Genomic DNA, 27,942 nt, shown 5'->3' with positions numbered 1-27,942 from the left:
TGGAAGCAACATTTTAAAATGTAGGTTCTACTGTTATCATGTTTTAGTCAAGATTTTACACCTTTTATTTATCTAAAACAAAAAAACAAAACAGTCCAAAAGTTTTTTATATTACTTTTTTATTGTAATCCATGGGTCATAATTACAAAGGTAAAGGCATGCACACGACTGAGCATCAATCAATCCACAAGTCCAACATGAATCCCAAAAGCATAATGCATCATGCAACATAAGGACTGTATGTAACCTCATCATGTATCACTTATTAGACATGAATAAATTTCACAGATAATAAGTGAAATAAACAAATATTAATGTGAATTTTGTTAGAAGAGTCTACACATACATTTATCCAACATTTCTCTGGCCTTGTTTCATTTTTTCTGCCATATAGAAGTTGTGACATAACAATCAAACACTAAACCTTTTTTATACATTCACTTTGCTCCTTCTTTCAGATCCCAGAAATGATTTATCACCTTCAACAGACACTCCCAACAAGAATTAACATGAAAATGCTGTAGGTTTGCATAACTGTGCTATATATGTGTTTTACATGCTACATGTACTCATCAAAGTTTGAACCAAAACACTGCTGACATGCTTGTGAGCTGAAACAGTCTTTTAAACACAAGAGGGTGACAAAAAAGTTGATTTTTTTTTGGATAACTAGCTTTAAATCTGCACACAGCATGCCACACCACAGACAGTACACCCTCCCCAACACCCATCCGCCTGTCCCGCCGTCCCTCCATCATCCGTCCTCAGGCCGCTGACCTCAGTAGGTGAGAGTAGAGCGTCAGTAGTGGCGGCAGCTGTCTGCAAAGCTAAAGTGTCTCATTGCACTCTGTCCAATTTTACTTCTCCTGGTCGACAATCTTGTGCTCGTTCATGTACTTGTCAATCAGGTGTAGGGGCACTCCGCGTTGCATGAGTTCGTAGAAGGTGAAGCCTCCTGGGGGGCAAAAGGAAAAAATGTTTTACAGCATTGTTGGGGAAACAGAGGCAGATGTGGAAAGAGGAAGAAGAGAAGAAGAGATCAAGCAGAGCAAACAGGATGCAAAGAAGAGAGGCTGAGAGGAAAGAAGACAGGTTGTGAGAGTAGCTCATGTACCTAATGCACATTCAGTTTGTAAATCTATATTTGCTCAGGCTTGCAGAAGCAAAGTTGATTCCACCAAAATACAATGCAGGGCAGAAATCTTTGACAAATTCCAGATTAATGAAGCATACACAAGTGGTGGAATAAGCATTCAGGTACTTTTTTAAGTAAATCTCTAGTGATATGCATTCTACATTTTAGCTAAGAAAAAGAAACAAAAAAGAGGTCCTGGTCAGGGGAAGACCCGCTTATAAATGCCAGTGGAGTATACTCCTTTCGGTCTCTTTTGTGCTGCGTCACCGTCTGACGTCACAAATGCGCCGGAGACAGGGTTAGTAAACAATGAAGATGTTACGGTGGTTGGATCTCATTCAGTCTATTTGTCAAACTCAGTGGCGACAAATTTGGAACGATGTTCGAGCGCTGCTCGGACGAAGACGGGTGGAATTTGTAGCTGAGATGACAAGGAGTCGCAGAAGTTTCCGATGGAGCATAGCATCGCGCCGGAAAGGGGGCGGAGATTAGCTTGTCGCCCCTTGTTTTGTGTTCCCATCAATGCCGATTGGAGCCGAGGCGATTTTTACCCAGGTCTACTGCAGAGTTATTTGACTCAAGTCTGAATGCCGATTGTAACCTTTCCCATTAAGCAAAAAAGCCGGGTGTTAGTGGGTTTTTTGACCAGTGGGAAAAAGGGCTCTAGTCTTTGTGCTAAGCTAGGCTAACTGTCTGCGTGCTGAAGCTTCATATTTAATAGGCCGATAACAGAGTTGCCACGATGATCTCTTCTGACTCTCTGCGTACTTTCCACAGTATCCAAATTTTCTTGAAATAGACATAGTCCAGTAAATGTACTTTTTTTCCACCACTGTTTTGCTAAAGGATACAACAGGAACTGTACTTTCTACTATTGTGCATTCACACCTCATCGCTCAGCATCAAACAGAATATAGATAATATTCAGTGTTAGTGTGCTTTGCTTGGATCCTATATATTTTTTCATAACAGCATAAAATGGCTTTCTAGATATCAACATAGCACTAAATTCACAGACGCTACTCTGTATTTCTCAGCAAAGGTTAGCAAATTGGCAAAATGCTTTACTCACCTTATCAGTGGCACAAAATACATGAGAGGTAGTCTTTGAATTCACACCATTACAAAGAAATATGGCAGTCAAAGAAAATATTCAAAACAGGGTTGTTAAATTCAGCCAGCTGAGCAAAACTGTGGAATAATTTGGGGAGAAGCTGTCATGCCAGCCTTGTTTCATTAATGCCAGATTTCACGCGTTTGTTCTCTGGGTCTGAGGAAGAAAAGCTGACTTCCGACTGAGAAAAGCGATGTCACAAGCTGGCTGAATGATGCATAATGAATGACATAAGCTTCATATGCCAAAACCATATGAAAGCTTACCTTATATGAGAACATACATTCACAATTCTTGAGTTTGGACTGGGGGAGAGAGAAGAGAAGAGGGGTTAACAAAATGTTTACATGGAGTTATATGTGTATACCAGGGAATACAGTTGAGTTATTACTGATCTCTTTAATATGAGGAGTTAACTGTGTGGCACTGGAATCTGTGGAGAATAGTTTAAGACAACACAAAAACATTACACGTCTGTATGTTATGCCTACTGACATGTGACTAGTGACAGACTGTGTTGATGTGGTGCGTTGTGATGATGAACAAGATGGCTGGAACATGGGGGGATAAACCTGTACATGTGGTGGCGATGGAAAGTGTCACCAGATATTATGTGCACCGCACACAAATGAACAGATTATTATTATGTCATTATTTTATCTTTTTCGAAAATGGTGTCCAGGAGCCAGTTGCACCAGCTGTTCATAAGTTCCAACATTGCCAAGTTTTCTCATAAGGAAATAGACCCATCGCCTAAATAATCTAAACATGTCATGTCATGTTTCCACCTAGAAATTATGAGTTACTAACTTTGTACCAAATAACTCCCAAGTCTAATTGTTGGATAGCAAATCAAGCTAACTGTCAGAGTTAGCGTTAGCTTGCTAAATTACCAATTTTAACTCAATAAGGGAAAAAAAGAGAAAAAGGACGACAATTGATTAAAATGCTTTACAATTACATTTAACAACAAACAACACAAAGTAGCTCAAATTTGCCCAGCGTTAGCCCAACTGATAAATGTTAGCTAGATTCACACATATGTCAAAAAATGAGTACTACTTATTCTGAAACACATAGAATAAGTCCTATCAATCCTTTGTACCGCTTAAGCTGTTGAATTTCATTTTAATATTTGTTACAGCTCATGATGCTACCGTGACTTCCTGTTTTCATAGCTTATTGCTTGTGATTAGGCGAAGCTTCAAACATTTCCTAGCAACCAATTTTTACATTGCTAATGTTTCCACTAGCTAAGACGTTATTTACCTCGTAATGGTGCCACCCAATTTGGTAAATCACCAGAAATTAGCTTATAGTCCACTTACGAATAGCTGGTGCAACCCAATCCACATACTTACATGTCCACCGCCCATGTCGTGAGCCCTTCAGTAGACTGTACAGATCAAACACTATGGTACCCAAGTGAAGCTGGTTTCCCAAAGTAACTTTAGCCTCTAACTTTTTGTCTTTTTTGGTGAAAAAGCAATGATCTTCAAAATGGAGGAGATACATTTTCAGTAGAGACACTGGAAACAAGCAGTGCCAAAGAAATTACCCCCCCAAAACCCCCCAAAGGCTTTGGGAAACCAGATTCAGTTATCGAGCTTGCTTCTGGGTCCACACTGACCTTTAACCTCCAGCTTGCAGTCCACTTGGGCCTCTCCCAGGTCATTTATGGCCTTGCAGGTGTACATGCCGCCATCGTAGGGACTTGGCTTCCTGATCTCCAGAGTACATACTCCCTGGTTGCTAAACATACGGTAGCGTGGATCGTCGAGGATGGTTATCTTATTCTTCATCCAGATCACTTTGGGCTGCAGTCGGACAACAGAAATGTCAGCAGCATGATAATGTTGTTCCAGCAGGCAGACATCCCTCAGTTATAATGTTGGAATAGAGTCCTTCACAAAGGTTAATTATGATATAGCAAATAATCCAGTTGTCTAAACTGCTCTACATTTTTAAGGATGTTTCCTGATCTGTGGTGGATTTGGAAGTACATGATCAAAATGACCAATATAAATGTTGGCAGAAAATATAATAATGAAAACAAAGTTGCACTCTATTCGATCCATCCTTTAGTGGCTGATACAATACTGTTTTACACTGTTTTTTGGTACACTAGTAAGAGAATCAGTGCCATAATCCAACATGATCAGCTTGTATATTTACCTGTTTTGTGTCTTGCATAATCTATACTTTTACCTGGTCCTCCCACCTACCCTTGGGTTGGCACGGACGCTACAGTTGAGCGTAGCATTGTAGCCGGCGACAGCAAAAGTGTTGATCAGCGGCTGCGTGAACTTTGGCGCTTCCTTGAAGTCGTGGTCGTTGAAGTCGTGCGTTTTCACCTGCATGCCTGCGGGGGGAAGGGTAAAGGAATGGGGTTTTGCATGATACTGGTGCTGAGCGGTATCATGTGGGGAAATCCCTATGTGATGAGGGAAAGACAACGTGTTTTGGTTTATAAATGGCTGAGTATACGACACCACGGTTTAAGGGCCTGTCAGTCATTGCCCGACCCCAGTTAGATTTCAAGGGTGGTAAAGATCACTGACAGTACCTTTCAGGTAACACCTGTGGAGAAATGGTCAGAAAATGAAACATTACGGACATTTTCAATGTGACTCCTATGTGATTTGTTCCAAAGTTTTCACTTTGGAAACATTTTCCCTCATCAGAATTTATTAGTAACCATTAACAGTCAAGAACAATGTTTTCTCACTCTTCCACACAAACATTCACTCGCCAGTAGACCAGTCAGTTTTACCTTCTTTGACGATTAGGGCACTTTTTTTGGTTTGGGTGGCAGATTCACTTAAGCCACACATGTTCTCTGCGTAGATCCTGAAAAAGTACTCGTTCCCCACCACCAGCTCTGTGATGGTGATGCAGGTACGATGGTAGTGCTCAATGCATGTGTACCATTCCTAGAAAGCAGATCAAGGAATGTTACAGTAAATATTGGATATAATTAATCTGCAAATTTCCGTTTAGTATATTTTGTACGACTGATCATCTACCATTGTCTTCTTGTCTGCTTTTTGAATAGTGTATCCTGTAATTGGAGCGTTGCCATTGTCTTTTGGTGGAGTCCAGACCAGAGCCACATTTCCTCCCCAAACATCTTCAATCGTGATGCACTGAGGAGGCCCAGGTAGGTCTAATAATCAAAAAATTTCATACCATGTAAGGTTTTTTTCTTTTCATTCAATGCTGTTTCCAAGACTTCCAAACACTGTGATGTGAGAGAATCCATTCACTCACCTACGATTTGGATGTCAATAATCGCTGTGTCCATGTGGTTTTCAACCTGCACAGTCATCTCATACTTTCCAGAGTGGCTGCGTTCTGCTTTGCGGATAAAGATGATGCTGTCACAGTCTGTGTTGCGGATGCTGACATGTGTAGGCTCAATGGGTTTGCCCTCCTTCAGCCAAGTGACCTTCGGCCTGGGTTTACCCTGCAGACATCCAACTAAGTTCATTATTCAGCTCACAAATGCAGAGAGTGATGATCTATTCAGAGATGTATTTACCATGAAAGGCACTACAAGGTTGACTGCTTCACCAACTCTCCGAGTGTATGTCTGCTTCAAGTGTCGGGGGACGCGGATCTTGGGTGGTTCTGAAGAGAATATAGACCATAAGGTTTGTGAGTGAGGAACGATTCTAGATATCATTTGGTTAGTATCAATGTTTGTTTCAATTTTTGCCTTCACGACAATCGACTTGTTGGAGAAGTTACAGCAGACCCAACAGGCGTTTTCAGAGCTCACCAATAACTTCTTTGACCAGGATGGAGTGTTGCAGAGTCCGTGGGGCACTTGCTCCAGCAGCATTGATGGCTTTGACTCGAACTGTGATTTTAGACCCTGGAGTCAGCCCAGTGATGGTGTACTTGGTCTTCTCTGTCAGCTCCGTGTTGGATACTATCCAATCATTACCTGTAGGGACAAACAGCCTAACTTTGAAAATGGGGAAATCCGAGGATAGCATGAATGAGGGGTTTGATTTTACAACTTTCTAGCGCAGGAACAGAAGAGTCTGTTCGAGGTTGTCTTACCTCCTTCTATGCAGTACTCCACCAAGTATCCGTCCAGACCAGCAGCTCCGATAGTTTCTGGAGGACGCCACTTAACGGTCACTGTGGTGTCAGTGACGTCGTCCACAACCAGCATGGTGGGCTCACTGGTCACAGCTGAGAGGAGATAAAGGTTTTAGAGATCAGAAGGGTCATCGCCACCATTCCTCAGTTATTTCCCAACAATGTATATGAGTAAGATCGGAAAACATCTATTTTGGCAAGTCACAAACGCGGGGGTAAGGCGCCTCTCTCTCTTTGGCTGGTATGCTATCAATCTCCATTTCAGATCTCATTAGTCCCAGCTCTTGCCTTCTATTCTTGTATTCTGAATCATATCTAACTCCTATTGAACCCTGTGACAGACCTGATCTCCTAAACCTCTAATCCTCAGATGATTTGGCAGCCATTATAAAGACATATTTAATATCGTCTAAAGCTCTTGCGTGTCTGGTGGAGGTCACAGTCAGAATGCTTGGGATGGTGAGGTAGGGTTAGGAACAGCTGTGTGAACGGGGGTATCAAGGGCAGATCATACAAGCACAGTCAGAGGCCAACTCTTTAAAATTTCCTCCATTATTATGAAACGATTGTTAGATAAAGTGTACCCTGGTGTAATGCTTTCCTGGACAGATTATTGACAGGAACATCTTAAAGGCCAGTGTTTGGACTGGTAAATGGCTACTCATGGAGATTTCAGGGCTACTCTGCGAGCTACTCACCCAAGGGAGTAAAGGCTTTGGATGGTTCACTGGGCTTGGACACACCAATGGCATTGACAGCAAAGATCCGCACTTCATATGGAACTCCTTCAATCATCTTCTTGGGTTCGAATGTTGTTTCCTTGATCAGGTCAAAGTTCAGTCTCATCCATCTGGAGCTCTGTTTCTTCTTTCTCTCAATGAAGTAGCCTTTAGAGCATAGTCAGAACTTTGTAATTTAACACTAACTCAAACATTTAACCTATGGCAATAAGTCTGATGCAATGTTTACCTAGTATTGGTGAACCGCCATCATATTTTGGAGGTTCCCATGTCATAGAGCACCAATCTCCGCCCACCACGGGGACCAAGGGAGCCTCTGGAGGGTCAGGGATGTCTGCCAAAGACACAGATTTAGGGTTCAAGAATCACTTATGCAAGTCCCCATCTGGTTTTCTGATTGATGATGATCACCTACCGACAACCTTGATTTTGACACTGGCCGTGGCTTCACCAGCCTCATTCTGCAGGACTATCTTGTAGTTGCCCGAGTCCTCCCGCTCTGTGATGTCAATTGTAAGGCTGGTCTGGTCACCGTACGTTTCAGCTCGGACACGATGGCCCGACTCAAGAATAACCTGAGACAAAAAAAGCTGGAAAAATTAGATCTAAGTCCAAAGACCAAAACCAACAATAAACCAACAACTTTTTTTACTGCGCATGCAAAGCCTGATAAATCTTATTCCTCTCTTCCAAAGAGCTCCAGAGACAGGATATTAAAGGGAGGAGGTATTTTTAGCCTTATCCTATAGAAAATTTTAAGACTAACTATAGCTCACCCTTTCTCCCTTCATCCACACCACCCTGGGTGCTGGTTCTCCACTAATAGGAATCTCCAAGCGAAGTTTGTTTCCTGCCACAATTGTCACCATGTTGTCTGGGAAGTTCAAGCTCTCCAAGTGCACTCTTGGTGGGTCTGCAGAAAGTCAAAGCACGTCATTTTAAAAATGATGTTATAAAAGAAAATGTTATATTAGATGTCAAAATTGTCCTGTTAAATAAAGCATGGGTTGTGTACCAATGATGTGAATTTTGGCAGAGAGACTCTGTGAATATCCCTCAGGTACAAAAGTGTAATCTCCGGCATCATGAAGGGAGCTGGCCTCAATTTCAAGACGATGGACCCTTAAACACCAAGACAGTGTTAGCTAGCACTAGTAAGAAATCAGTTTTCATTAAACAGAGCCTGACACATAATACACACTTGTTTCTGTGTATGATGGTGATGCGGTCATTGGGCTGAATCAGCTGTCCATTCCTATACCAACGGCCTGGGACGTTGCCTGGGTAAATCTCACAGTGGAGCTTGAGGGGTTGCCCAAGCATCACCGTCGCATCCTGCAGGTCCTGGTACACTTTCAATGGTTTCACTAATGAAGGGATTAAATGAAATGGGTACAGAACAGAACAGAGCAAACTATTAATATTGATTCCTTTGGAAATCATTCAAAGAAACAGAACTGATGAAAAAAGGTCAAACTGGTACATACAGTCAACCTGTACGTGAGCCTCAGATGTGCCACCGGAAGCCATGATGGAGTATGTCCCAGTGTCCTCCCTGGAGGCGTCATCTATAACCAAGAAGTGTTTTGTTCCTTCAGATTTAACTCGGTATCTGGAGCGAACTCCCGTTGGTACCTCAACGCCATTCTTCATCCTAAAGGAAGGGGAAGCAATTAAAGAACACAAGCTGTAGATAAGCGGGCGGCAGAAATGTACAAATTATTTTGGGGCTAATAAAGGATCATCGATCGTATCCTGTTCTATCTTATCCGATCGTATCTTACCACTTTTATTTTATGCTTTGTGACATATAATAACCACTCAATTATGAAGGCCAAAAGAAGCCTCAAAGCCTCTCACCAAGCTATTAAAAAATATGTAATTTTGCGACACATTGAGAAAGCCTTACCATTTGACTTGAGCACCTTCCTCTGTCACCTCGCACTCCAGCTCAATCCTCTCATTCACTGTAGTCTTCACAGCCTCAATACCTTTAACTATCTTCACTGGCAACTCTATAAGACAAGAGAGGAAGAAGAAACTGAGCACTTCACGCAGCATATCTGATTAGTTCTTTATAGGTTAAATAAAGGTTAATCCAGATACCTTTGACAAACAGCTCTGTGGCGCATTTCTCGTCCCCAGCAGCCACAGAATAAGCTGCATCGTCATTCATGGAGCAGTTGTTGATGACCATAATCCTCTGTGTGCCCTTGTGCTCAAAAATATACCTAAACAGGAAGTTCATTAGTCATGTAACTGGTCAAGCACACTACGTTTGAGTCAATTTGCTGTCATCTTTACATAAGGATGGATATCATTCCAAGATATTAAGTGAAAGAAAGACGATAGAACAAAAATCACTGAGTATTATTATAGATATCAAAATGTAAAGCACTGTTTTCAAAGTACAGGATTGCGACATCATTATTATACTCAGCATGCATCAAGTGCACTTCAAAAACTCAAGAGTCAGGCTTGACAGTGGGGAGGGATCACACCGAAACTCATGGAGACGGGAGAATCGTCTGGACGAACAAACTTACTTCCTTTGACTTAAGGTCAGCAGTGGATCCAGAGTTTGGCCGGAGCACAGGGAGTGTACAGGAAGGGGTTATGGTAGACAGGAAGGAGCACCGTGATACAACAGACAGGTAGACAAAGACGAGACAAAGAGAGACATCATGCCTGGATGGGTTTAAGCAGTCAGCAGTAATGTCAAGAGAGAGAGACAGAGTGTTTTATAGTGAAGTCTTCTGAACAGGGAGCCCTGGAGAAAATGCGACAGGAGACCAAAACCAGAAAACAGCAATAACCTCCCAGATGGCTTTAACTTTGAATGGCTTTGAAGTTTTAAGTTCTGTATGTAAGGTTAGTTATTTCTTTACAGTTATATCTAGTTTACAACACTTACAATGTTTCTTCACACCTCATAAATGTTTTAATTATCCCTTTTTTTAAACTCCGTTTTGGTTTCCACCAACCACGATTGGAAATACCTGTCTCTTTAGCTGCTTAATGCTCCATTATGCTCAACCTGCTAACTTTATCTGTCGGCTGTTTGTCACAGGGAAGGCAGACACAGTAGGTATATCTAAGCTTTATCTCTAAAATGTAGCTGATCAGAGTGGTTAGACCTAACCATAGCCGTAAGTTGTGGACTGTAAAACCAAAAGAGGGAGCTGGAGGACGCCTCCATTCATGTTACACATCGTTATTCTGTTCATTGTCAATATAACTTAACAGCTTTATAGATCACACAGATCTTTTTAATTTACTCCAAAGCCAGACTTAGGTTAAAGACCTGTGAAGGAGGTACCACCTTTTTCCTGTATGGAGGAGGACATATAGAGTAGACAATGACAATTAAAGACAGTAATCGACATTATACACCGTTTTTACACCCAAATGTAGCTCTGTGTGAGTGCATGAGTCTGTGTTGTATCTGAATAGAGCCACATTAGAGTCGAGAGGATGTTATTTGTTTACTGGCAATGGTTCACAAGACGGAATAGGTGATGAAATACTTACTAAGCCACTCTCTATGTGGACATTTGAAAATATAGGTCTATGATGGATATGTTTTCTAGCTTGAACATGTGAACCATTGTGTTTCTCATTGACAAAATGAAAACACATACCAGACTACTGGTAACGAAGGAACATACCACAAATGAAACATTTCATTTGTGTATTGTTGAAGGGGAAACGACACAGAAGGACGACTGAAGAAAATGTCGTTACATACTTTGGAGAGGGTCTGATTTCCTGCCCATTCTTGTACCACTTCAGGTCAACCGTGGGGTCGGCCAGATCGACCACCAAGCGGATCTTCCCACCTTTATCCACCTGATATGCTGGTTCCAGCTTCTTTGCAAAAGCTTTAAAAAGAAAAGATCAAAACCGGTTTGGAATTTCCCTTCTGGCCAGATATTCACCTGCAGCCAGGGAGCACTTTCAAACTTTGGTAAACACTGACTTACCTTCGCTTTTCTTCTCCTCTTTGGGGATCTTCTTCATCCTCCTCAGCAGACCCCTCAGATCTGTGATGCCGTACATGAAGGCAATCTTCTCGTACTGATCTGGTCTTGCGTTCTTCAGAATCTCCCAAACGTCGACATCTGGGGCATCGTCCTGCTGTTTAGGCTCCCTATTGGCGCCGGATACAAGGGAGCGATGTGAGCGTAGGATTCATAGACGGGTGCTTGCAACGTGTCTTGAGGAACTACTCATAAATCTCTCTAAAAGGGAACTATAGAAGCTGTTTATTGTGCTTAATGTTTCATTGGTTTGGGCCATTTTGTGTTTGCATATCATATTTCCATGGACAGCGTTCCTCAAGACATGTCACACAAAGGGATGGGCGTATTGAGCTGTACACCTGTGTGTTGGCGTCAGCTCTGGCGTCAAACGTTAGCTGTAAAGGAGTAGAAGTACAATTAACACAAAACACAGAGGTGTTCTCTAATTTGCTTAGATGGTTAATTGTCACTTCATCGTGGTTTATTTGGAGGGGTTCATGATGGACGCGCCGTGCTTTTCACAACTATAGGTACCAGTTACGGTTCTGATGTCAGCAACTTAGTGAAATAGCGATGGCTGGAGTATTTCTAACAATAATCAACATCAGCCTTCCCCATAGTATCATTATTGTTGCTGCTAATGCTAATAGTAGACCTGTTGACTTCAACTGTTACAATTACGATTACCTCAGCCTTTATCATTACTCTGCTTCTCTCGCTAATTTATTTATTTATTTTGCTAATCTTCACCCTAGTCTACCACTATTATTGGCATTGCAACCATAAGTATGTGTCTGTTGTTGTTCATGTAACAAGGACATATGTTGTTGTGGTAACAAGAACATATGTTGTTGTTGCTCTCTTTGCCTGTCTCTATCCTGCATCTCCTTCTATCCCATTTTCGGCCCATCCAGTCGAGGCAGATGGCTGTTCAACATGAGTCTGGTTCTGCTCGAGGTTTCTGCCTGTTAAAAGGAAGTTTTTCCTTGCCAATGTGCCGAATTGCTTAGTGCTACTCATGGTGGATTGATGTTGGGCCTCTCTTTAAATAACTTAACAAAGAGTCGGTCTAGACCTGCTCTTTTTGTAAAGTGTCTCGAGATAACCCTGGTTATGATTTGGCGCTATACAAATAAAATTTGATTGATTGATTGATTGATCAAGTGTTATTCTGGGGAAACAAGATGGTTGTCAATTGGCTTTTCAAGGATTCTAGCATGCATAGATCGATGAAAGGAAAGGAAGGGGAGCTGAATTAAGGAAACTATATTGGTTGACTTCTTTCTGTTAAGACACTTAAACCAGAACTTAAGGTATAAATGACACAAGGGGGTTTGATTCATGTTGTAGGGCTAACATAGCACACAAGAGCATACACAGATCAATAAAGGAGTTGCTGTCAACACAATGCAATGCTTAACATTTTTTGTGTAGTAACATGTCGCTATGCAGCATGCAGGGATGCAAGGGTAACCTGCAACAAAGACTTAATAAGGATTACAACGTCCTCCATATTCCCGGTCTGTACTAGCCCATCCCTTTGTTTGTAGTTGGTTTGAGTGATCACTTCAGAGATGCTCCGACACTGTTAGGTAATGACATTGTCCTTAGGAGATGTTAGATTTGTGAGGAACAAGTTAATAAACACGTCGCCCTTGACATGAATGTGTCCATTAGCGTATATGAAGAACATTCAGTCAGCCCTTTCTTTCAGAGACATTTTCCCAAATGTCCGAAAGGTTTTGAGGTGAATAGCGTAAATATTATTTCAATCTATTTTATTTCTCGTGTTTATTTTCAGGCAATTACGAAATAAACGTTGTATTTGCCTCATATTTCTAAGCTGAAATAAAACGACAATGTAGCGATAACACTATTTTACAGCATCATTTCTCCATGGCCCACGAGCACGTCATTAATGATTCAAAATTGTGCACTCTGCCTCATGAAGGTGGCGTTAGCCTTCACCGGCTTGATGAAGAGCTGCCCCCTGTGTGTTTATGACGCAGGGCCCATTTCCATCATTAATGTTTGCCGACAGAGCAGTTAGGAATGCTGCCTTCAAATGAAGTGTTACCGTACTACAGTAGGCCAACACTCTTGCTCGTCCAATTCCTAGAGCTACATGTCATGCTGGGAACTCTACAGGATTACGGTACTCACCCGCAGTAAGGTCTAATCGTTTAAAAACCTATTGGTTTCTCTCTACTAACCTTTGATTTCTGAATATGTAGGGGAGAAGAAGAGACAAGCCCAAAATAAATGTGTAATTTAGCCGGGGAACAGTGTCACTGCCTAGGACTATTTGCACTGACGAATAAACGCTGCACTGTATCATCTAAAAAAAGCATCATGGCCGCCTTAGTAGCTTCGGTATAGCCCAGAGGTTTTCAAACTGACCAAGGTGTATGTAAAAAATGAAGGTACTATTTTTGCCCAAGTTCTTTCTTAGAGTCATAACCCAAATCTGTCTACATGGACATTATGCTGAGGGAACCATTATAGCCAATGTCTATCTCAAACAAACATCCATAAATACAAGAAAGAACCAATTATGTGTCTTTTGACTACAGAATTAGTCTTACTTTAGTTAATTTGAGGCTACATTGCAAACAGGAACTGCTAATGGTGTCAATTTACCAAAAGTTGGCAAAATTATACATCCTGTATTTATCCCCCAAAGACCTATGGGAGTTGTTTTACCAAACTTTGAAAACCCCTGGTATAGTATAATGTATCATCTGTAGATATGTGCTTGCCACTCTTACAGAAGCCTGCTACAAATCAGATGGAGAATTTTGAAAGAATAGAAAAGAAGCACATCCAAAAAAAAAACTCTTGGAAAGGACAAAATCCATTCGGGGTCGGGATGTGATTCTCACCTATGTTTTAGGAGACCACTAAAGTCAAGCTCCCCTGCATCTTCTTGTCCTTCACTGCTGTTGTTAACAAGGAGAGATTAATAAAGATTTAATCAGACCTGAAACAGTAACACTACAAAACAATGCTAAAAGAGCAACACAAAGCAAAGTCTCTGAAGTCAATCGATCCGTTAGCTTTAAGCTAACCCACGATTGATGCTTACACAAACCTCTTTTTTGGTCTTTTCCAGATAAAAGTTTGAAACAAAGTGTTTTGTGTAAGACACTTCAGGAGCGTTCCCAGGCAATATTGCCATAGAAATGTTGAAGCAACATTTCTGAGTAGCAATATTGTGAAACTGGGATGCTTTGCATTGCTTTCCAAATACATTGTTTGAAGGGAGATTCAAAAGGCAAGAGTTGGCCTTTGATTACATTTTGAGTTTGCTGGTTGATTTGTAATTACCTTTAAGAAAAGGTTAATGACATTATTACAACCATCGCATCACACTTTACTAGTTCATGTAGATGAAGATTCATCCCACTTTTTATTTCTCTACTGCATCTTTTATTAGTATCAATAACTTACTAAGTAAAAAAGTAAACTGTTGACTTCCTGTCAATATCAACATGTCATCACACACTCCTTTCTTTACCTTCTTTTGAAAGCTGATCGAATATCAATATTCTGTGAGCCCTGTTCAACTTCTGTAAGACAGTAAAAACACATTTGTCTGTATTCTGTTGACATATTAGAATCAATATAATGCACTTTGATGCTTTAACAAACCTTTAACTTCCAAGTCAAAGGAACAGCTGTCAAACTTGTCCTTGTAGGTGACTTCACACCTGTAGTTTCCAGCATAGTTATCTTTGGCTTTGATGATGTGCATCTCAAATGTGTGGATCTGCCAGGGAGTGATATATATGCATTGTTATAACACCACCATTGGCTTGTGACTGTAAAGTGGTGCTCACGTCGGGGCTGAGACAGGCTGGTGCCTGGATGTGCAGTACCTTTGTGAGGCGTTCAAAGGTCTCCTTCAGCTGTAAGTGCTTTCCTGTCTTGCTGGCCAGATCCATCCATTTTCCTTTAAACCACTTGACAGTGGGTTTGCGGAGGAGATCTTTGGCCTCCACTTTGGCAACAAAGGTTATATCTCCACCTTGTAATCAAACAGTCCAAAAGAACAATCAATACACCATTGATGCAATAAAACCTACAATTATGGAGGCACTATGTCTATGTCTTTGTTGATTCAACATTCAAGCTAATTTGTTTATTAGCTTTATTGGATAATTAGATGAGTAGATCAATACCACTCTCATATCTGGCCTTTAAGGATCATAATGAGTGAGGCTAGAGCCAGCAGCCAGTAAGCTAACTTTAGCATAAAGACCAGAACTAGGGGAATACATAGCTTTGTAGATACACATCCTTCAAAATAAAATACAAAGACTAAAGTCGAAAATGATCAGTTTGGGGTTTCACAGGCAGTAATGAGTTCAAATGTGTTCACGTGAGATTTAGAGGCTAGCTGTTGTCCCCTGTTGTGAGTCTTTAAACTAAGCTAATGGTAGCTAAACTAAGCTAATCGAACAGACCCCTGGCTCCAGCTACATACTTACTGTACAGATAAGAGTGGTGTAAATTTTCTCATCTAACTTCCGACAGGAAAGCAAATAAGCGTATTTCCCAAAATGTCAAACACTTTCCTTTAATTCCCCATGAATTTGCTAGCAGAGTAATAGAAGCTAGGTAGGGACTTGTTGGTGTGAAAAGCAGCTAAGAGTGCTAAATGCAAGGACACTCAAACACAAACACAGTCATGACCCATAATTGGTAGCTAGCTTGTAGTTCCTGTGCGTCAAGGGGATAATATTTTATCCTTTAAATTACATTAATGTCCAGAATTTCTTCTGTAACCCTTTTTTGTTGTGCTGTCACTCACCCACAGGGACCGAAGCACTCTGGGGGCTCTCTATCAGCAGGGTGGACCGCGGCGGGGTGTCGATAGGCTTGTCCAGGTCCTCGGGCGCCTGGCCCTCTCCCAGAGACCACACTGGTTAGTTACGAGAAACACATACATGACACAGTGCTCTCCATCGTCATTTATTAAGAGAAAAAAACAGTGAGGAATTCATACACCCACCTTTCACTTTAGATCTGAAAGTTTTAGTCTTATTGTACCCGAGTAGAGTTATAGAGACAGACAGACACGTTTTCTCACTTTCAGCAATCACAACTCATACAGCAGCACAATTTAAGCTTTGGGCAACATTGAAAGCATGACAGAGACAACATGAAGCACAGAAAGGAAATCTTGGAACAAGTTATCCCACATTATACTTTTTAACTGCTACCAAGGCTCAGTTTGACTGGTTGAGCCACATTCTGATTTTCAGGACACCAGTCGAAATTCCTCTTGGACTGTGGAAAAAATATGTACAAAGTTACCACACGAGTCTTTTTTTAGACTGCCACTTTATTACCTGAGTCTTTTCTCCCCATTTCTGGCAAAGGGACGCTATCATCTAAACAAAGACAGAGAGAAATTTACAGCATATTGTAAAAAATAGTACTGTAAAGTCCACTGAAGCAAGCACACACTCATAGAAAGTGAAAGCTAAAAGCAATAACAGATATGCAAGCGTTTACGCGAGGAATTCTGAATCAAAGGTCTGATTTGAAAAAAAAACAATGCTTTGTTCGTTCCTCTGTGAGTGTTAAACTTTGATATGACTGTTAAGATGAACAGATGATCAGAATTCCAAATGTAATCACATAAATTGCTATTTATGTGTACGCAAAACAAAAAGCATGACAAAAGCCTAACAAACATAAAGATGTGTAATGTATGGTAATATGTTAGCATGGCTAATTTGATCTTATTTGTCTCCTATTGAAAGCTAACTTCTAAACACACAAAAACATATCTAGGAATAAACATGTCTTCAACATGTTTCCTACATTCAGACGGTCTTTTATTCTAATTTTAAGTAAGCTACTGGTCTGGTACTAAAATGGTGGTAGAATTTAACAGAGAGATCTTACTAGGCAGCTCAATTGAGAGTTTCTTGAGTGTATTGGCCTCTTCTGTGAAAAAAGCACAGTTATCATTGAAATTAATCAGGATAATGATGAACTACTTTCGATAGTTTGGTCTCAATAGAGTCAGAAATGGTCACAGATAACTTTAAGGGAAATAGAAATATAAGCAATCAGTACTACTCTTATGCTCTGACATTTTGGTTAATTCACTAATTAGCTGCCTTATCCAGATTTAGATTAGAAGAACAAATGTATCTTCCAAAACAGTACACAACATCTAGCCTAGCTTAGCATGAGGACTAAAGGCAGAGGGAAAGTTAGCTTAGCTCTGACAATGGTGCCGCTTCCCAATTCTTAGCTGTCTTCTTTAAGCAATTTTGTGTTTATCATGCATGTAGACCTTGATATAATACATATTTTTGGTTGATAACATTGTGTAATATTGTTGTTTAACTGGCAGTTGCCTCACAAACTAAGGAAATTTTGACCAGCAAGTAGACCAGCAGATGTCCTAATGGGGACAATACACCAATACCAGTGCTATACAAAACTTAGCTGAGTCTTGGGTGTATTTGGGGCTAGTTTGGAAGTTAATAAGGTAAAGCGTGTGGTATGTGCTGCTTAAAAGTTGTTGGAAGTCTTTTATTAAACACAGAGGCTAGCTTTTTCCTAGCTATGGCTTCCAGTCATTAAGCTAGGCTAAATACTGAAGTAGCTAGCTTGCGCACAGAGATGGCATTATTAATAAGACAGCAAATAAGTGAATTTCCCAAATGTTTGAGTATTTTTTTTTTTTATAAAAAGCATATGAATATATATATAAAGAGAAAGTAAGTGTATCAACATAAAAGGTAATGCCAATTCCCAGAAAAGTTTGGAACGCAGCATTAGCTAACGATACAGCAACAATAGCTAACGTTTGAAACCAGAGCTCAATGTTATAATAAGGTGTAATTCATTAACAAATTACTCTTGTTAAGTTTGGAGCATTACCATAATTTATAGCAACATGTATGACTTACTGTCCTCGGACTTAAAAACAACATATTCAAAATTTTGCAGCATTCCCTTTTAGTAGAGAGACAAGATTTAAACAATATGGTGCTGTTTGTATGCATATACACGGAAAGCAACCATGTATCTATTTTGTGTGTATAATATATAGATGTGAAATAACATTTCACATCCATACCTTTATTTGAGATGAGTTAATAAAGGTTGATGTGCTTGTAATTTTGCATGTAGATATCACACATTTACAGCATGTATGTCCGTGCACAGATTTCACATTAAAATACCGTTTAAGCTGTGGAGTAGTTTTGAGCCAGTGTATTTGTGTTACTAGATTAAAAACCTAGATTACAAGACATAATCTGTGAACCTCAATTCCACATTACAAACCAGAACTAAATTGACGAATGAATAAAACATTTAATTCTGCTATTTTTAGATCCCTAACTAATACCACAATGTAACTGACCAGCTGTCAACTTGCCGTACTGGTAGCTCAAGAGTACATTAGCAATCTTCCATAAGACTAATGAGGCCATGGGGGTAGATTTGTGTCCGACTTAAGATGAAGCATCCTTGAAGGGTGAGGTGAAAGGAATAAATTAGGAACTAGTGAGGGTTGTTATGGATACCAACCTGCTTGGGGTGTTGGGGATGGGGTAGTGGCTGCAGCCTCATCATCATCTGCAATAAAGGTGTCATTGACAAGTACACCCACCTATCAACAAGTTCCACTGGCAAGCCAACAAGACACAAGACTGGCAGGCCAACAAGGCCATCGATCACATGCGAGACAAGACTTGAAAGAATGGGACATGGCATGCAGCTCTCGGAAAGGAAGAGTGAGACCAGAATCTCAAGATGATTTGTGCCCTGTTGACCCTAAATACTGTGTGTATGAGCTAAAACAGTGTGGGGTCATGAAGGTTTTGTGCTCATTGCCGCAAGCTTCTCAAGCTGCAAAAAGAAAAGCACCAGCTCTCTAGAGCGCACACACACACTGACGTAGCGTAAAAGATAACCTTGAAGCAGTAGCTGCAACACATATTTGCAGAAGATGCTCAAAAGCACGCCAACGAAAGCTAAAAAATCCCAAGAAACTTCAAAGAATCTCAGCTGTTATAGCTGAAGATATTATATTAACAGGACTGATACAAGGAAACCAGGAAATTAATGTGTAATTAGTGCACGTATGTTTGTTCCTATTGCCTTTTACATTCATGTTTCTGGATTATTTAATTAAGAATTGAGTTTGATGACTCACCTTGCAAACAAATTGCATCACCTTCAGTTTGCCATTTCAGGATTGAATCAGTACTTCATCTATTAGTCCTTATTTATTAGTCTATATTAGACATCTGAAAACTCAGACACTGCACCATTAAGTCCTCAGGTGCAAGTATACTTTTTTATTTCTTTGAAGTCTGCATGCAATCAAAGCCATAAAAGCAATACATATTTCAATGCATGGCTTCAAACGGCAAGAGTGGAGTCCATAGCATTTTTAGCAGGGAAGTAAAAGAAAGTGTCTTGCCATGCTGCTGAGCCATGTAGTGGCTGTAATGAGTAGAAAGGCAGTCAGGGCTTGTTCCACTGGCATTTTAAGAACTGTAGGGGTAAGCATGCTTTTTTTTCAGAGAGACATGGGACAGACTAAGGTTTAGGAAGTATACTTACCAGGAGGTGGGGGAGAGCAAGGGCCCTCTTCCTTTTCAGTAGTGTTAGCGGACTCTGCTTGCTCTTTTACCCCAACCTCGACAGGCTGTGGTTCGTTTGAGCCGTTCTCAGCGGGGCTCGGCTCCTGAGCCACCACAGCCTGAACTGGCTCAGGCTCTGTGGGCTCTGGTTTCTTCCCATCAGTCTCTACTGGCTCTTGCCCCTCTGCTACAGCTTCTGTACAGCAGACAAAGCGCCAGGCTGGAGCAGCAAGCATCGAGCATAACAGCCCTGCAAGCAATGCTTGCCCAAACGAGGCAAGTATCAATAGCTAATGACCAGAGAGCCCCAATGATATTTAAATGAGTAAAGTAAAAAGATTAAGACTTTTCACTTCCTTATCATCTTTGTGAGGCCCAGATAGAGCAACTCTTTAAGCTAAATGCTAACGCAAGTAAGCAAAAGTGCCTTCTAACATGCTTTTGTTTAGCAGAATGATGTTTACCATTTTCACCGTCGTAATGTTTTTGAGGCTCATGGGAACCCAATTAGTTTAAACTGTATTTGACCGTGAGTTTTTTCCCATGTGGCACTTGGATTGTCACCAAAATCAAGTCAAGTTTCATTCTCTTAGCACTTAGCTCTTAAATTTCATGGAAATCCATTTAATATTTGAGTTATTTCAGTCTGGACCAAAGGTATGGTCTCATTTTTTGATCGCTTGCACCAATGGAGCATCTATCTGGTCATTGCATATCTATACTGTAAAGTGATCAGGGATGCAGGGATGTACTGACTCAACTAGGATGAATGAAATGATCTGATTGTTCGTGCCATTAAATTTAGACACCCGGCCTTTCACTAGAGCCAACAGAGTCAGTGAAACCCAACTTCCCTCATCCCTCTCTAGCCTCCTGTATGATGACTCAATATGTCATACAGTTTCACAAATAAAAAGATAGCCACAGCACAGGTTAGTGACAGCTAGCCTAGCGCTAAGGCAAATGCAGGTTAAACAATACAGGCATGTGGATATGTGCACTATAGTGGGGTGGTTGTCTAACAGCTGACCTCATTGGCTTTTTTTCGTGTACAAACGGTGTGTTGAGCAGTCATACCTACGCAAGAAAAGTGCAGTTTCAGGCCTCTCAGTGTGAATTAAGTGAGAAAAAAATTGTGATGACACACACCAAACGAACACGTGATGTGAGTGTGATGTGCAAAAGAATGAAACATTCTAGCGCAAGTAAAGGGGGGCATCAGGGTTACCCACCTGGGGGTGGAGATACCTCCAGGGAAATCTCAGGTAGGGGCAGGGCAGCGTTACTGTCTGGGGCAACACTTTCTGAGCATGTGACAAATATAGTTGTCGATGGAACAGCTGCTTTTCAAAAGCACAAAGCTTCAGCATCTGCAATGCCTCTCTCAGTCCCACACTCAAACAGACATACATAAAACACACAAAAGCATGTTCTGACTTACATATCAGCATTCACCCACCTTCCTGCATGAAAGCCATTGACTCTATATTAAGGCTACGATGTTGGCATTCACACTTTATCACAAAAATCAATTTTTTAAACCATTTTCACATTTGATACAACACTGACAAACACAGGAATAAACTCATTGTTCCTGCTAATAAAATGTATAAAATGTGCTGTTAATATGTCAAGATTAGGATAATGCAAATGTCATTAAATCCACATTAATAAACACACCAAGCTAAAAAAAAGTACCAAGGCTGAAGGTTGAATCATACTTTAAACTTCCATCAGGTTGCTGTAGGTGTCAATGGTGCAGGCATCAACGGGTAAAAATGTACCTGCTGATTGTTGCAGCACCACCGCAACACTTGCTGAAAGTGTCGTGCATTGTCAGTCATTGTTGTGCAGTCTAAAGTATTATAAATGACTTCTGCTTGCATCGGCAACAAGAGGACTTGCACTGAAAATGGCTTTAACAGATCGTGTAATGCAAGTTCCCAACACACTAGGGATGCACGATATTGGATTTTTTGCCGATATCCGATATGCCGATATTTTACAACTCATTTAGCCGATTACCGATACCGATATTTTTTTCCCCCACACCTAATTTCAGAGATCATCAACTCTCTTCTGTATTGGAATTAGCATACAGTATAATGGTGATACTCTTATCACATTTGTTACAACGGTCGGGGTGACGGGTCTTGAGATGGTTAATCAAGTTTGTAGTGTTGAAAGACTTTGCCTTGGCTCCTCCTCGCATCACGAAGCTGCGCAGTCATTGCAAATAGCAGTTTTGCTATCTATTTTGGACACTTTGAAAAACTTCCACACCACGGACATTTTGGCTTCTAACTCTCTCATGCTGCAGGTAGACACACGTGACATCATCACGCTACGCCGTGCAGGTCTTATTCGCGCCGGGGACATTGCGCCGAGGTCGGGCATTTAATCAATTATCCAGCAGCCCATTATTTTATCGGTTAATTATATCGGCGGATATCGGCGTGTTGGCCGATATCCAATAGTTCATTTTTAAGCCAATATCGGCCGATACCAGTAACGTGCCGATAATATCGTGCATCCCTACAACACACATATGTCCATGTGTTGTTACACACCTTATGACCAGTGTTGGATAATGCTGTTGCTTTGACTTTTCTAAGGCCGGGTTGTTTGCTGTGCTAAAGGAATTTTGATTGAATCAGTATGCAGAGGAAAGAGTGGGGAAGAACTAGGTATTGATTGTAAGCAAATAATTTCTATTATTTGCATGGTAACGTGCTTAACAAAGAATATATGATGTTTTGTGTCATGGCTCTGAAGTATATTAAGTACCATTGACTGATTTTGGCCAAGTAAGTTGTAACAAGTTATGTAACTCAAGGCTTTTGATGTTATTGAATAATCAAATAACTCAGTAGGTAATGTGCATGGATTACATGTTTTACACTTACCTGCCAAACCCTTGTGATGATACTAGAAATCATGAGCCACTACCACTAAGGTCTTACTGGCTTCTTTAATAACTAAGAGCAAGTTTCAACAGGAATATTTTCAGTAAGACCCTAAAAAAGCCGAGCTCTCCCCTTGGCCATGTTGGAGCCTCAAGATGCTGTGGCTCCAAGGTCAAACCCCAGTGCCGGCAAAAAGCCAATTGCATGCCAGCAACGTGCTCACATGGGGCGGCCTGGGCGTCAGCTGAATCAACACGGAGGGATCAGCTGGCTGGCGAGAGGAATGTCAGAGATGCTGACAGCTTGGTTGTCGCCGCAGATCACTTCGGACCACAGCAGCATGTCCATACTGCCGACTATTGGCTCCACATTTACACTCCTATGCGGCTTTGTTTGCGCATTCACGCGGAGTTAAGAGTTGCTATCATCATGTTACATGTGTAGACATGCATGGTGTTGCCCTGTGCACCTAAGTGCAAACATGGCTTGATGTTTGATGGGTACACTTGCACTGAGAGATTCTTTTCCAAAAGTGAGCATGTTTGTTTTTTCTCAAGTACTATACTACCCTTGTTTCGAAAGAAAATGTAGACAAATGTATGTATGCTCTTGTGCATCCTTTGAGCAGCTCTAATCTGCTAGACTCTGAGGTGACAGGAGGAGATTAGATGTCTACTGCCGTCCACTCACCTTCTGGCTGGCCATTTGGCGTCTCATCTGAAGAAAGAAAAACAAAACACATCAATGTCACACATGACGAGATCTTTCTTTAGTGCCATCACACAAACCTTTCTTTCCATTCGTACCCATCGACCCCTTCATTGATGTCCATTTACTGCTAAGCCGTATCATCTTTGCGTTGGATGACCGGCTCCTCATTCTTAGACAACATGAAGTCTTAACTGATTATGATGAAGGCCCCCATGACACACCATTTGTTTGCCCTCTGCCTCGTCTAGACTTAAGCTAATGTAAGGGGGGTGGTGACAGATACACGTCTGGATACGACATTCAAGACCTGCAACAGGGCGTAATGCAGGGCCTCAACAGATCAAAGCATCCATACAACATTTGGCATGCCATGATGGGGTTAAAAAATTAACCTGATGTATTATCAGTGGGTTAGTGGAGCACAGAGCCATGACAGGTTGTCTAGTACTCATGGGAATTCAGTCATGTAACATCTGGAGCGACCTTATCTTTTACTGTCCTTGTTCAGAAGAGTAAAAAGTACATTACAACATACAAAAATGAAACTACAAGTAACGGGGGCTATTAAAATACCATGTGCGAAATGCAAGAACTTGAATACTAAGCTTAAGTTTCCAAGTCTGGTGAAAATTGTTGATGATGAAGACAAGACTGAGCCAGCTGAGGAAAGGCCAATGCACATCCAAGAGAATTGAAGAAGCCTTTCGGATGAGAGATGTAACATCTTCAAGAACTTCAACCAAGTCCAGTTGCCTTTTGGAGTAAGCTTAGAACCCAAGAGAAATATCTCCGCTGCAAACCCTTTGCTCACCTTGATCATTACTCTATATCTGTACAGTGAATGGTGAACATGAACAAGGCCAACTGCCCCATTGTCTGATCACATTTGCAGCAGTTAGAAATCAACTAACTGACAAACCTACTTGTTAAACGTAATTAACAGAAATTGGTTCTGCCCTACCCAAACAGTCAAGTAGAAAACAATACAGGGAAACAAGTCTAGAGATGTTGAAAAACTAGTCAAGGTTACTGATTTTTAGGCAAGGCCTGCATGAGTGGCATATGTTCAGTCAACTACTAATTTGGGGTATTAACATTTGTTAGAAGAAAGGCAATGGGAAGTATGAGTACCAAATAAAAGTGACCACACTTGAAAGCTCATATTTCATTTTCATATTTCATTTTCATATTTCAGTTTGTTATTGGAGTCAGTACAAAGGTCTGTACAAGGAGGATGCGTCTCTCCAAAATGAATACCATAGTTAAATGTCAATACTCAGTATTGCTGATTGCAAGTTTCAGATTTTATCCCAAAAGGAATAAATATATAAGGACATAACTTGCCTAATGTGCTTTTGGAATTTCAAAACTCAGCCTATGCTCTGAGACTTGAAGCTTTTCATTCAGTACCTTTAGATTTAAAGAAACCTTGGTTCCCTTCTTAGAGAGCCTCTGTTTCTCACTGCCAGCTGTTTGCAGCCAGTCTATGAATACTGCAACCCTAATCCCACATATGTCCATCGACCATTTTTGACAGCAATTTTCTCCCATCGTCTCTTCCCTTCTGATATCCCTCCATTTGTAATGATTCCCACTGAGCATTCCCTGTCAAAATTAGCCACACTCCTCACCTCACTTCAAAACAATGCGCCGTTGGCCACTCGGCCACTCTGCCACAATCCTGTAGGGTCACATCATGCACCCAAGAATTGCATCTCTGTCTCATCAACATAGAGATAATGAGAGTGGAGAAAGGTTTTGTTTTACCTCTGAGGACTCCCAGTGCAGCTGACAGGGCTGCAGGTATTTTCAGCTGTTGCCCCTGCTGGCGTGCAGACAGAAGGGCTCATACAGAGTCCCATTTAAGACAATCTGCCGGCAGCTTTATTTTTCCTAATATAGAGATTTTATTGCTTTAACAAACACGAGCCTACATTAATGATACTGTTGTTGTGGTCCCTAATTTTAACCTGATACCTTGTTTGTGGTTGTCCTGGTCAGACAAGGACTCTAACAAGGAACTTCCATAAGACTTTAAGTGTCTGATGAGAGGTGAGAGCTGCACTTGGGTGCCAATTACCTGATGACAGGCTTTCCCCCTGTGTCTGACCATGGGTCCGATTTATGAGGTGGTATTGTGTAACACAAAGCCACAGAGGACAGAGCCCAGGGAGAGTGATGGGCCTTAGTGACAATAAATATCATGAGGTGAAGACATGTGCTTGTCCATGACTGAAACCCCAAACTGGGTAGCAGCGAGGACAGTACCGTAAGGCCTTTGGGCACAGGGTTAGAGGTTTAATGATGAGGTGCCTGACCTCTGAGTGATCCATCCTGCTGTTAGGGTGGCAGGGAGATGTCTGTTCTGGAGTGTGGCACAAGTGGAGGAGGAGGGGTTGGGTGGCTTTAGAGGGAGATGGCAGGGAACAAGGGATGGGGATTAAAAGTGCGCTCATTCTGAACTATTCCAGGGACAAGAATCCTGGTCCCAAGAGATCTGTGGGCAACTCAGCCAGACCGTCATCTCTGGTTCGGACTTTTTAAAGGCTTGAGAGTGGGGTATCTAAAACAACAGTGTTGGCCTCATTCTCTTCAGCTGTTCAGACTCATTTTAAGAACAATACTTTTCTACCCCCATTTATCTGCTGCTCTGGGCTATGGAGCTATTTATGGGTAGTGTTTGTAGCAGACTGGAATCTGCTGCCTCTATTTCCTCTCAGCTTTGTCTCTGAAGGGATCAGGGACGTTTATGGCACTGGATGAACACTTTGGGGGCAACTGTGATGTACACAATCAACAGTACAAAGGGGCATAACAATAAAGACCACGCAGAGCTTCATATTATTTAAGGAACTCTGATAGTTGTGAACTCTTACTCTTTCTTGACCACACAAGACCCAACATTTTATGCGAGGAACAGGATTTTGGAACCTGCAGCTGGCTTGGTAAAGTTTCCAAGGTTTGTCTCCCTAACCATACCATTGCCAGTAAAAGAGCTACCATAAATTAATTCTTGGAAGCGTCTACTTTCTGAAAGGCGCGGGTTATTCAACCTTTTCAAGTCATAACATTTATAATTATAATGCCCAAATTTACAATCCCATCTCAAAGAACTTTTGAATTTTGTCTGGTACCTTTCTGGTTGGACAAGGAAAAACTCAAAAATGCAACAAAAAGCTAAGAAAGAAACCCATTTTAGTTCAACAGCAGAAAGATTCCTCTTCCAGGAATGACAGACAAGAAATAGATGTCTTGTGTACAGATAATTGTGTCCGTGTGCAAGTCATGTCTGGCCTGTCGGAACTGCCAAGATGGATCAATGGCCCACCAGAGGATAATGAGTATATTAACAACTTGTATCAGCTCTCATCAGGAAGGCTTCCAAGATCTAAACAAAATGTTCCATTTTCTCTACATGGTCATGTCTGGGTTGAAAGCAGACCCCCAATGAGCTGAGCTAATGGGAAGGGTGGGAGTAATACCATATCGTAATGACAGACAAGAGGGGATTAAAAGGGAATGTTGATGGACGTGGCGGTACAGATGACTGACGCTTTGGTGTAGAGTAGAGATCCAACATGAGGGTGGGACAGGGGATGGGTTAGGTTGCTCTGAGTGGTTGAATATGGAGTTGAATTATGGGCAAGGGCAGGTCTAAGGGGTTTATTCCTTCATGGTTCCCATCAATCATTGGGAAGACAAACAAAATCTGGTTATTATTTATCCTCATACAGCCCGCCTCATGCTCAGTTCATCAACATGAAATCATCCTTCACAGCTCTTTACTTGTGTCCGACAGGGCACTCATCAACATTCCTCCACAATGATTCATCATCGTGTCTTCTCTCCAGCCGGATCACAGGGAACAGTCCAGTATGCCAACCCTCCTGGCAACAATAGTATCTGCTCATAAACCTCAAATCTTCTCTTGCCCCTCCGGGATGGTAGAAACGCATGCATCAGTAATACAATACCACTGTCAAAGTCACTTTGAGGATTCCTATGAACAAGCTGGCAGATGAGCTCTAAAGTGATGGAGCTCTCTGCACCAAGTATCGCCTGACTTTGCTTCCCTCAAACAAAGACAGCAAACTATCATACATGGAATAAAAACAGAATTGGTTTGAACATGTTTGATTGTAAAAAGCTCAAATATGGCTCATCGACATTAAACATTGTAAAGTTAGGAATTTTTCAATTTATCAAGTTAATGAAATCACGCAGTTCAGCAAGTTTATCTTGGATGTTTTGTGTGGTTATATCATGCTTTGTTGTTACTGCAAGAGGCAACATGTTAATCCCATCCTCACTTTCAACACTCCTACCTTTCTTTGTGGGCTCTGGCATCTTGAGCCGTGTCCCAAGGAAAGCGTCAAGGAGTCAAAAAGGTTGAGGTGGGTAGGTGCCTTCAGAGTATTGTGACTCTACAGGAGGCCAGGTAAGGAGACCAGGAGGTCCAGGAGGGAGAGATATGATGATGGGAGAGCAGAAGAGCAAAGAACCTCTCGGACCCCTCGGACCAGAGTGATGGGAGATGAGGAGGGCACAGGGATACGGTTGGAAATCTCAGTGGGGGAAGAGAG

At 41.4% G+C, this 27,942-nt stretch overlaps 1 protein-coding gene across 10 annotated transcripts; it reads right to left on the bottom strand.

The window, feature by feature from the left end:
* Positions 1-102: 102 nt before the first annotated feature.
* Positions 103-27,942, bottom strand: mybpc1 (myosin binding protein C1). 10 transcript variants are annotated; one of them, XM_069670870.1, is made up of 34 exons: positions 27,685-27,942; positions 23,339-23,365; positions 20,975-21,046; positions 19,723-19,938; positions 18,682-18,729; positions 17,038-17,079; positions 16,476-16,517; positions 15,935-16,045; positions 15,000-15,148; positions 14,773-14,890; positions 14,639-14,690; positions 14,004-14,060; positions 11,083-11,249; positions 10,848-10,980; positions 9,646-9,654; positions 9,206-9,330; positions 9,009-9,114; positions 8,587-8,753; positions 8,301-8,466; positions 8,115-8,221; positions 7,876-8,012; positions 7,515-7,674; positions 7,329-7,433; positions 7,058-7,246; positions 6,318-6,452; positions 6,031-6,198; positions 5,791-5,879; positions 5,520-5,715; positions 5,276-5,415; positions 5,023-5,182; positions 4,475-4,611; positions 3,880-4,066; positions 2,516-2,554; positions 868-955 (listed from the first exon to the last, which is right to left on the bottom strand). In XM_069670870.1, exons 1-33 carry the CDS (start codon positions 27,704-27,706, stop codon positions 2,535-2,537), a joined length of 3,759 nt encoding a protein of 1,252 aa, XP_069526971.1. In that variant the 5' UTR covers positions 27,707-27,942; the 3' UTR covers positions 868-955; positions 2,516-2,534. The 10 variants fall into 10 exon arrangements, with proteins under 10 accessions (XP_069526967.1, XP_069526968.1, XP_069526969.1 ...); XM_069670866.1 differs by lacking the exon at positions 2,516-2,554 and having other exon boundaries at positions 103-955; XM_069670867.1 differs by lacking the exons at positions 2,516-2,554; positions 9,646-9,654 and having other exon boundaries at positions 103-955.

The sequence above is a fragment of the Semicossyphus pulcher genome, unplaced genomic scaffold (assembly GCF_022749685.1).
Source record: "Semicossyphus pulcher isolate SPU_LCO1_2020_fin unplaced genomic scaffold, fSemPul1.0.p SCAF_20, whole genome shotgun sequence".
Classification (NCBI taxonomy): domain Eukaryota; kingdom Metazoa; phylum Chordata; class Actinopteri; order Labriformes; family Labridae; genus Semicossyphus; species Semicossyphus pulcher.
The sequence above is the reverse complement of the archived record's forward strand: the minus strand, read 5'-3'. Positions and strand labels throughout refer to the sequence as shown.

Excerpts from the sequence above, each read along its gene's own strand:
- mybpc1 (XM_069670866.1), bottom strand. The coding sequence starts at position 27,706 with ATGCCAGAGCCCACAAAGAAAG. Across the intron at positions 7,675-7,875 it reads TGTGGATGAAGGGAGAAAGG|GTTATTCTTGAGTCGGGCCA; the intron begins GTGAGCTATAGT and ends TTTTTGTCTCAG. Across the intron at positions 4,612-5,022 it reads TGCCCTAATCGTCAAAGAAG|GCATGCAGGTGAAAACGCAC; the intron begins GTAAAACTGACT and ends TTCCCCCCGCAG.